Source organism: Pteropus medius, unplaced genomic scaffold (genome assembly GCF_902729225.1).
Source record: "Pteropus medius unplaced genomic scaffold, Ma_sr-lr_union100, whole genome shotgun sequence".
NCBI lineage: Eukaryota > Metazoa > Chordata > Mammalia > Chiroptera > Pteropodidae > Pteropus > Pteropus medius.
In genome coordinates, this window is record NW_024348529.1 from 354,114 (window position 1) to 364,371 (window position 10,258).

Genomic DNA, 10,258 nt, shown 5'->3' on the forward strand with positions numbered 1-10,258 from the left:
GCAGTGTGTATGTGGTGTGGAGGGTGTGAGTACAGTGGGGGTGTGGTGTGTGTATGCGGTGTGTGGGGTGGTGTGCGTGCACACACATTGAGAACGGTGCGAACCTGGGTGCAGTCTCCCTGGCCCCGCGGTCCCCTCCTCCGTTACCTGAGGCAGACGGGACAGGGTAGCACCATGGCACCCATGGGGGTCTGTCCACCGTGGGGGCAGCAGGGTGGGGGTAGCAGAGAATAGAGCCGTGCCCACCTCCCAGTGTTCAGCCCTGACTGGCCCCCTGAATAAGGTCTCATGGCGGCCATCACCAACAGTCGATGGCTCTGACTGTCGTAGCCTGACTCCCTGAGGCTTCCAGGCCCTTCAGGACGCTGGCCCGCCCCCAGCCCTCCACCTCGAACCAGCCCTGCTCAGCCAGAGCCCCTCACTCCGGCCAGGTTCCTTGGTCTGGCACACCTGTCACCTGCAGGAAACCCTCCTGGATTCCCACTGGGCCTGCATCCATCACCACCTACAGGGTTCTGCTACCACCTGCGGGGTCATGGCCTCTTCTCTTAAGCAGACCCCATGTCAGAGGAGGCAGAGCCATGTCCAGTTCACCCCTACTTATGCTGGAACGAACCCCTCTCACCGTAAAGCCAGGTGGAGTGGCACCTGCTCTCAGACGTGGGAGGTTCCCCGTGCAGTGAGGGGTAAACCTGTGCGAGAGAGCCCCCCGTGGCTCTGTTTCCAGGCACCAGCCTTCACTCCCAGCCCTGCAGGGGCTCAGCTGGCCAGCGCTCCTGCCAGCAGGGCCCCAGGCCCCGCAGGGCAGTGTCCTTCAGGACCGGCCTCTGTTCCTGTGGCTCCAAGGGGCAGCAGGGGGGTTGCCGGCTCCCCTCCGGAAGAGCTGGGCCAAGCCCCTTCCTCACCCTCCCACAGAGTCCCGGTTCCTCTCTGGCTGGGTCCCCAGAGCCCAGCCAGCCCACCCGCCCCAGCCTCCAGGTCCTTCCTGTCTGGTGGCAGAGTGGGCCTGGGGGAGGGCAGCAAGTGGCAGGGATCTGTGAAACGCACCAGGGCACAGTGATTGGCTCTGGGGACAGTCCCCCAAAACCAAGCACTCGCTGTCTGTGGGCTCCCCAGGCCTGTCTGCGTCCAGCCCTCACGTTGCACCCCCAGGCGCACCTCCCTACCTGGTCAGCAGGGGTCGGTTGGACAGGGGCACCGAGTTCCAAGGCCCACCGCGCCCCAGCCTGGGTCTCTCTCTCCTTTCCAGTCCCCCTCCTCCCAGTCGCCCCAGCCGCGCCCTCTGTCCTGCCCCCAGACACTCCCTCCACAGTCCTCTGTCCTCGGTCTGGTCACTGGCGGTTCCGGTCCTGAGGATGCGCGTCTGCCTAGCGGACCCAGGCTCCAGGGCTGGACGGCGGTGACCGTCCTGATCCCGCCCAGAGCCCGGCCCAAAGCTCGCAGGCTCTGCGTCCGCTGAATGTTCGTGGTGCCCACCCGGGGTCCCTGAGCCCAGTTGCTGGCTGACCGGATGTGTGTGCTGCCCCCACCATGGGGCGGGGCGGGGGGGGGGGCCTCTGGGGACCCGGAGGGTGTCCATGAGGCTGCGCGGGCGCAGTCTGCAGCCGCTCGCCTCTCGCTTTCAGCGCATCAGGGCGCACGCACGCTGCCGAGATGCTCCGAGGCCCGTGCTCCGCCCTCCTCCTCTGGGGGCTCCTGGGGGTGCTGCACGCCCAGCAGCAGGAGGTCGTCGCCCCCGGCCCCTCGGAGAGAAACAGCAACTGCCCAGGTACCGGTGCGGGGGCGGGCGCGGGTGAGCAGAGGCGCCCAGCAGGCCCCGTGCGCGGGCGAGGTCAGCGCGGCTCACGCGCGCGCTCCGTCCCTGTCCCCAGAGAAGGCTGACTGCCCCGTCAACGTGTACTTCGTGCTGGACACGTCGGAGAGCGTCACCATGCAGTCCCCCACCGACAGCCTCCTGTACCACATGCAGCAGTTCGTGCCGCAGTTCATCAGCCAGCTGCAGGACGAGCTGTACCTGGACCAGGTGGCCCTGAGCTGGCGCTACGGCGGCCTGCACTTCTCCGACCAGGTGGAGGTGTTCAGCCCGCCGGGCAGCGACCGCGCCTCCTTCACCAAGAGCCTGCAGGGCATCCGCTCCTTCCGCCGCGGCACCTTCACCGACTGCGCGCTGGGCAACATGACCAGGGAGGTGCGCCAGCACGGCGCCAAGGGCGCGGTCAACTTCGCCGTGGTCATCACGGACGGCCACGTCACCGGCAGCCCGTGCGGCGGCATCAAGCTGCAGGCCGAGCGCGCCCGCGAGGAGGGCATCCGGCTCTTCGCCGTGGCCCCCAACCGGAACCTGAACGAGCAGGGCCTGCGCGACATCGCCAGCACGCCGCACGAGCTCTACCGCAGCAGCTACGCCACCATGCGGCCGGACTCCACCGAGATCGACCAGGACACCATCAACCGCATCATCAAGGTCATGGTGAGCGCGGGCGCCGCGCTCGGGCTGGGGGCGGGGCCGGGCCGGGGCCGGGACCCGCCCCCTGGGCGCCCCGCCCCGCCCGCACGTGCCCGACGCGGAGCTGCGCGGATCCCCGGGTCAGGGCCAACCACCGTTTCTCTGTGTCTTTTCCGCAGAAACACGAGGCCTATGGAGAGGTGAGAGGCACCTCCGTCCTTGCCAGCCCCGCCCGGGTCCCCTCGAGCCTGCGAGGCGCTGGCCCAGCAGAGACCACGCACCCCGCCCTGCCCGGCCCCGGCCCGCTCCCCCCGTGGGAGGACAGAGACCCCTCTGCTCCATGAGGGGCCTGAGGCTCGAGTTTGGACTCCTGGCCCCAACCAGGCTGTTTAAATCCGGGAGGCTGGCGTTGGGGTCAGCGTTAGGGTCACCCGCCGGCACGCGCCAAGTGGATGAGGGTGGCCCTCCAGACTGACAGCTTCGCCCACCTGCACCAGGCCAGCAGGAGGAGATGGGCGGCCGGTGGGGTGCCTGGCGTGGGGTCTGCCACCTGGGTCCCTGATGTCCCCCGTCCCTGGGCGTTCCTGGCTCAGCTAGGCTCCTACAAGCGCGACCTCTCCCAAAGCAGGCGCGAGGGTGCCCAGCCCACCACGGTGTCACCCTTGTGACTGTCAGTCAGTGCTCAATCCAGCTTCGGTCTCCAAATCTTGACTAGAGCTTGCGTAGACCCCGCCCCCGGCCCCGATGGGTGCCTCCTGAGCCTTGTCCTTCACCCAGCCCTGCGCGCCGGCTGCTTGCTGCCCAGCCGGCCGAGGCCTGGCCAGTGTCCTCCCCACCCCCGCTGGGACTCGCACTGGCCTCATGCGGCTACTTGCTTCTTGTTTCAGTGCTACAAGGTGAGCTGCCTGGAGATCCCCGGGCCCGCCGGCCCCAAGGGCTACCGTGGACAGAAGGTGAGACGCCCAGGCGCCTTGGGGTCCACACTGCCTGGAAGCCCCACACCCCTAATCCCGAGGCCTTAGGGCCAAGCACACCGTGGGCGGGCCCCACACTCCTGACCCTGGAGGAAGCGAACTCAGTGTTTATCTCCTTCCTTTTAAAAGGCACTGTGAGATGAGTAGGGGCACTTTTTTGTTAAGATTTGCCATTAAATACTCGTGTAAACGCGGGCCAAGTACGTGAGCAGGACGTGGACCAGACCTCTGTTAGTACTGTGACTGCTGACTCATGCAAGACCACGTCTGTCACCCGTCAAAGCAGGTTTCAGGGTCTGGTCGGCCCTGCGTTGTCCTCATAACAGAGGCACATAAAATGAAACCGTTCCAAAGTCCGCCACCGGGCACCAGAAACGCCAGCAACGCGTGTCCGGCGTGAGGAAAGGCAGAGGAGGGGACAGCCCTCTGCGGTGACATGGGACGGTCTGAAATGCTGTCACGGAGAAAGTTTTCTCCTTTCTGACTCAGAAGAGAGCTGTCCACCCACAGGGCGGCCAGCAGGTGCTCCCACCGCCCTGCCCTGGGGGTCCTGGGTCAGGGCCTCCGCCCAGGCCCAGCCGGCAGTCATAGGTCGGGGAAATGGGGTCAAAACAGGCCCTGGTCTGATGGAGGCGGCTGCCCCCACTCTGACATGTCCCAATGTGGCATTGCCATCGTCGCCTGGGCAGGACCAGCAGCTCTGGACACGCCGACCCTGAGATTCTCCCTCTTCCACCTCCCAAGAGCCGGTGACAGGGTGCCTGGTGGCCCCCCTCCCTGCCTCAGTTTACCGCTTTTTCTGTTGTCTGCTTTCAGGGCGCCAAGGGCAACATGGGGGAGCCCGGAGAGCCAGGACAGAAGGGACGGCAGGTGAGTGTCCACCCCACACAAGGGTCGGCCGCCTCTCCCAAGGCTGGGGTCACACCTACGGCTCGCTGTTCTTCTGCAGGGCGACCCAGGCATCGAAGGCCCCATCGGATTCCCAGGACCCAAGGCAAGTCGCCCCCAGCCCTGCTCTGTCGCTGGGGACATGGGGACAAGCCAAAGGCCGCCTGGCTCCGGGCAGATGTCTCCGGCCCAGCTCAACCTTCCTGCCCCCGGCCCAAGGAAGCGAAGCACCTCCGTATTTTGAATGTCATCCCCAAACGGAGAGTCCAGCCTGAGCCCCAGTCACACCCCCAACCCGAGGCTGGTGACTACGCCTCCTCTGGTGGCCTGGGGGGAACCACGCCCACGCCCCATCCTAATCCGCTTTTTCCTTCTCATCTCAGGGTGTTCCAGGTTTCAAAGGCGAGAAGGTGAGACTCCAACTCTGAGCAGCGAGACCTCACATGCCCCCCAACTCCCACATCATCCTCAGAGGGCCCGTGGTCCCTGCTGGGGGCACCATGTGGTTTCGTGCCAGTGGTGGCCTTGTTCTGGGGTCTTTCTGGCCTCGTGTGTGGCCGAGGGCAGACTTGGGCCCCTGAGGGGTGGGTCTGGGATGCTGGAGACCCAAGCTAACGGCCTGACTCTCCTCCTGCACAGGGTGAGTTTGGAGCCGACGGAAGGAAGGTAAGCCGGGTGGTGAGCTGGGTGGGCCGGATGCCCCACTTTCATTTCCGGCTGCTCCAAGGGGGTGACGGTCGGGGCTGACGGACCCCTCCTCCTCCTCCCTCCAGGGCTCCACTGGCCTGGCCGGCAAGAACGGGACCGATGGACAGAAGGTAGAGGGCCCCTTGGGCCGCATTCCGGGCTGGGCAGGCGGGCCTTGCTGCAGCACTGGTCCCGTGGGAACGAGCAGAACCCCTCGGCTGTCTGGTCCTTCCTTGGGGCCGGGCCTCTAGGCTCACTGGCCACTGCCCGCACTCGTGGTTTGGGCGGCCCCAGTTTGCACCTGTCCAGGGGATGCAGGACAAACAAGGACATTGCAGGGGCAGGAATGGACACTTGCTTCTGAAAGCCAAGGCCCAGCTTTGCAGGAACCTCCCAGCCTGTCTAGGACATGCCCAGACCCAGCCGACTGGCAGTTCACAGACATGCACACACACACAAACACCACAACACTCACACATGCACACGCATCACACGTGCACACCGACCACACGTGCACACATCACACGTGCACACCCATCACAGTGCATGCCCATCACATGTGCTGCGCAGCATCACCCATGAATGCAGTCTGCGTGCACACCATACATACACTGATCCACATGTACGTCACTATGCCCATCGTCACATCCGCACGTCGCATGTTCACGCCCATCCGCGCGTACGCATCACTGCATTGTAATGCCCATCCGGATGCTCACTTATCGTAAATGGGTACCCGTTACAGGATTGCGCATCGGGTATTTTACCATCACACGCCGTACATAATCCGCACATACCGCATTCGCGGATTTGCGCACCGTCATCGCGTGCGCACGCATCATCACCGGCGCACATCCTGCGTTGTTGGTATTGATTTTCCTTTTAATGCGCACGCACCGCATGTCGCGGCGTTACGCACGTGCGTGTGCTGGAGAGGACACTCTGGGCACTCCTGCTCCCAGCTGCAGCCAGGGACTCTGTCACGCCCGCAGAGGTGCCACCACGATGGTGGAGCCATTACAACACAGGGCCGCAGGCCATGCACCGGTGCGTGTGGAGCGGCATGGACTGCACCTGCCCTTTGCACCTGTCATTAGCGTGCACCAGCCCCGAATGCCACCCTGACTCATACTCTGCTCCCCATTCTCCTTCAGGGCAAGCTGGGGCGCATCGGACCTCCTGGCTGCAAGGGGGACCCCGGGAGTCGGGTAAGCACGGTCCCCACTTCTTGCCTCGAATCCCTGGCGCTGGCGATGAGGACGCCAGGCAGGGGTGAGGAACAGGGAGTCACTGAGCATGGACCCTTCCTTCGGCCCTGCGCTGCCCATGTCTGACCCCCCGACTGGGAATCAGCTGAGGCTGGAGCCACAACAGGACCAAGTGGCTGCGGGGGCATCCAGGCCAGTCGGAATGACTGCTTCCCAAGGTCATGAGAGCTGGGCACTGACCTTGTCTGGTCGTCTCGCCCAGGCCCAGGGCGTCCCAGCAGCCGAGAACAGCGTGAACCGTCCAGTCCAGACAACTGGGGCCGGTCGCCCTCCCCATGTCCGCTAGTCCTGGGTGCACGGGGGATCCTTGAGCGCAGCTCTCAGCGGAAGCCCTAGTCATCCCCGTCCCTCGCCGCAGGCCCCAAGCAGCTCTGTAGGAGAGCACATGACAGCCCGAGCCAGGAGAACCAGGGAGCAGGCCAAGGTAGGAGCCAGAGCAGGGTCACCGCCCCCCGCGGGCCGGCTCCCTGCTGCACGCGGGCCTCCAGAGGGGGCTGCCCGGCTGAGGACGGCAGGGGAGACGCCCCTGAAAACCAGCCCTGCAGGGCAGGGGGCCTAGGGGTGTCCGCCCAAGGTTCCCCGCTTGCGTGATTCGGGACCGTGTGTCCCATGCCCCTCTCCTCCCAGGCCTCCAGGGGCCCCTTTAGAAGGCTTTCAGGTGCCTGTGGGGGTCCTGCCTCTTAAGCCACCTGAGGTGTCACTTGGTCTGCCTGCGTCCACTCCCCTGGCCACCCAGGACACTGGGGGAGCAGGAAAGCAGCCTTTCCCCTAAGAAGCCAGCATCAGACAGGGACCGTGTTTGACAAAGTCACCTGCTGGGTTGCACAGGGGCTCTGGCCCCCAAGAGTGGGCCCCTGGATGTCGGAGGGGAGGCATGTGCCCCTGGTCCCTCCAGGGTCCTGCCCCATGGCTGGTGTCCAAGGGACATAAGGCTGATTTCTCCACACTCTCCCAGGGGGATGCTGGCCGCCCAGGACGCAGAGGGCCACCAGGAGATGATGGGGCCAAGGGAAGCAAGGTAAGCGTCCCAGAGGTCCTGCCCTCCTGCCCCAGTCACACTGCAGGTGCCTGCTGGCCTGCGGATGGGGGGCAGGAGGGACAGCAAGCACCTCCCCAGCCCGTGCCCTGAGTGGGCTGCCAGCCTGTCACGCTGCCAACTGATGGGGTGCCCCCTCCCCGAGGCAAACACCGTCCCGCCTGACCAAGCAGGGCCGCCTGTGGGTTCAGGTGGTCGGATCATGCCCTGGTCCTGCCCCTGGCTGAGCTGCCCCTCTCTGCAGGGTTACCAAGGCAACAACGGAGCCCCAGGAAGTGCCGGTGTGAAAGGGGCCAAAGGCGGGCCTGGGCCCCGGGGCCCGAAAGGCGAGCCGGTGAGTTCACCCCGCGGCCGCCGCGCCCCCCTCTCTGAGCCTGAGCGTCCCCAGTGTGCCTCCGCGACCCCACTGCAGCCGAGGAAGGCCCAGCCGTGCCCCTGGTGGACACTCAGTGCCCGTGAAGTGGCCCCGCCTCCCCACCTTGCCCTCTTGGCAGGACATCCGCGAGGGCTGAGCACAGACCCGAGCACACACTCCGCGGGGTAAAGGGAGTCACACAGTGTCCCCGCCCCAGCCAGCCAGTCCGGGGGTGTCCTGGGCCCAGTCCCAGGACCGATCCTCCAGGGGTCGCATCCCGAGGCCTGGCCCAGCCCGGAAGTGAGCTCGGTGACCGCGCTGATAGCTGGTCAAGCCAGGTCCCCAACACGGTGACTAAACCATGCCCGGATGGACGGCTGACCAGGAGCCCGCCCACCGTTTCCTAAGTCCTTGGCTGGGGCCACATCGAACCGCCAGCATCCTCGTGGGGAGAGCAGAGTGTGGGGTCCCCGTGTGGCCCTGCCATCAGGGCCCCCACCCACACACCCACTCTCTGCAGGGGCGCAGGGGAGACCCCGGAACCAAGGGCGGCCCAGGCGGCGAGGGCCCCAAAGGCGAGAAGGTGAGAGTCCGCGGGGAAACGCGGGGGGTCGGGGCCACGTCTGCCTCTGCACCGGGCCCTCGCCGTGGTCGATGGACCCCAGAGCCAAGGGAGAACAAAGCGCCCCAGGGCCTCGCGGCAGGCCTGGGAGGGGCCCGGCGGTCCCAGGGGGCATGCGCAGCTCCGCGGCTGCGCCCCGGGCTGCGGCTCCCTGGGACTTGCGTGAACCGCCTGAAGGAGGCCCCTCCCCTGAGGATAGGTGGGGTCCCCCGTCCACTCCCCAGACTAACTGAGCCTCTCCTCTCACAGGGAGACCCTGGCCCCGAGGGGCCCCGGGGCCTGGCAGGGGAGGTCGGCGGCAAAGGAGCCAAGGTAAGTGGCGGCGGCAGCGCCCAGCTCCCTGGGTGGGGGGGCTGCGCCTGGGACCCCCTCCCCCGCCTTCCCCCACTCTCCCCCGCCCTCCCCCTGCAGGCCCTGCGCCTCAGTGCTGAGGACTGAGGCCGTGCCCGGGGCCTCCCCGAGGGCAGCAGCGCCCCCACTCAGCCACATTCAGTGCTGACCACAGGGTCCCTGAAGTGCCCTTGTCCCCTTTCTCCCCAGGGAGACCGAGGCCTGCCTGGACCCAGAGGTCCCCAGGGGGCTCTTGGGGAGCCGGGGAAGCAGGTCAGTAGCAGGACACCTGGAAGGGCCCCGTGGCCCTGTGGCTCAAGCCCCGAATGCCCTTCGACCTCACTGTCTCCGTCTTGTGCCCTGTAGTGCCACTGAGTCCTCCTGTCCTCCGGCAGGACACTGTCCCCAGGGCAAACTCAGGCAGTGGGACAGGGGCAAGGGTCCTGTGCACCTCACACCCTCATCCTGCTTGCCGGGTCCAGCTTTATGGGGGGGGTGGGGAGGGTGGGGGGAGCCGGGAGCCGGGGGCACACGTGGAAGAGGGTCAGAGCAATCTCCCTGGCGGTCAGCGCCGGACGCGGTCAGTGTCCGTCTGTGCCAACTCCCATCTTTCTCTGACCTCAGGGGTCTCGGGGCGACCCTGGTGATGCTGGTCCCCGTGGAGACTCTGGACAGCCTGGCCCCAAGGTAAGCCCCTCCCCCTGGCCAGGGGCCTGAGCTTGTCCTCAGCTCTAGAGTGAGGCCTCCCGGGGTGTGGGGGTGCGGGACGGGAGGCACCGCTCCTGCTCCCATCCTGGGCGGTTGCCCACCCTCCCCAAGGGGGTCCCCCGGAGACCCGCCTCCCAGCCCGCCCTCAGCTCCTGCTGGCCACCACATTTCCCGCTGGGCCTTCCCTGACTGCCCCTTCCCTGACTGCCCCCTCCTCCAGGGAGACCCTGGCAGGCCTGGATTCAGCTACCCAGGACCCCGAGGAGCACCGGTGAGTCCCATTTTGGGGTGGGGACTCCAGGAGTGGCGGGCACTGTCCTGGGGGACAGGGCGAGGGCAGGGAGGGGACACAGGATTGCAGGTCGGGGCAGACGCACGTCCCCCGAACTGTCCGGGATGCAGTGCAGGCAGCACGGCCCACAGACCAAGGTTCCAGTCGCCGTTGTGGGGGGGCTGCGGAGAGTTCCAGGCCCCCGCTAGTCCCGGGGCAGCGCCTCTGTCTTCGGGGCTTGTGCCCAGTGACCCTCTCTCTGCTTGCTTTGCAGGGAGAGAAAGGCGAGCCAGGTCCGCAGGGCCCCGAGGTACGTGTGTGGGGCCTCCGCCGTGCCGCCTGCCAGGCCGGCCCTGCTCCCCCCGGACCCCCCCACCTCGGCCACCCCAGCTGAGGCTGTGCCGGTCTCTAACCCAGCTGGCCACCTGAACCACCTGAGCCGTTGCCATCCAAGCGGCCAGGCGCAGGCCAGCCAACAAGTGTCCCCGACCCCAACTCACGGCGGTTTCGAAAGGCTGGGAGGAGGTAGGCAGAGCTCTCCCGAATGTCCCCTCTGCGAGGCCAACCCATGTGTCCTGTGTCCCAGGGAGGCAGAGGCGATTTCGGGGTGAAAGGAGCGCCTGGGCGGAAAGGAGAAAAGGGCGAGCCTGTGAGTGCTCCCACTCCCTCCCCC

The 10,258-nt window shown here is 66.6% G+C and overlaps 1 protein-coding gene across 1 annotated transcript in view; it reads left to right on the forward strand.

Moving 5' to 3' along the window:
* The window catches only part of COL6A2 (collagen type VI alpha 2 chain), a 24,868-nt gene that overhangs the window by 7,169 nt on the left and 7,441 nt on the right, over positions 1–10,258 (forward strand). The window contains exons 2-20 of the mRNA XM_039879800.1: positions 1,626–1,768; positions 1,872–2,470; positions 2,626–2,646; positions 3,334–3,399; positions 4,237–4,290; positions 4,370–4,414; positions 4,692–4,718; positions 4,948–4,974; positions 5,082–5,126; positions 6,150–6,203; positions 7,159–7,281; positions 7,544–7,633; positions 8,175–8,237; positions 8,526–8,588; positions 8,817–8,879; positions 9,231–9,293; positions 9,535–9,585; positions 9,860–9,895; positions 10,172–10,234. Coding sequence (XP_039735734.1) covers positions 1,654–1,768; positions 1,872–2,470; positions 2,626–2,646; positions 3,334–3,399; positions 4,237–4,290; positions 4,370–4,414; positions 4,692–4,718; positions 4,948–4,974; positions 5,082–5,126; positions 6,150–6,203; positions 7,159–7,281; positions 7,544–7,633; positions 8,175–8,237; positions 8,526–8,588; positions 8,817–8,879; positions 9,231–9,293; positions 9,535–9,585; positions 9,860–9,895; positions 10,172–10,234 — 1,668 coding nt within the window. The 5' untranslated portion in view covers positions 1,626–1,653. The remainder of the gene's footprint in view (positions 1–1,625; positions 1,769–1,871; positions 2,471–2,625; positions 2,647–3,333; positions 3,400–4,236; positions 4,291–4,369; positions 4,415–4,691; positions 4,719–4,947; positions 4,975–5,081; positions 5,127–6,149; positions 6,204–7,158; positions 7,282–7,543; positions 7,634–8,174; positions 8,238–8,525; positions 8,589–8,816; positions 8,880–9,230; positions 9,294–9,534; positions 9,586–9,859; positions 9,896–10,171; positions 10,235–10,258) is intronic.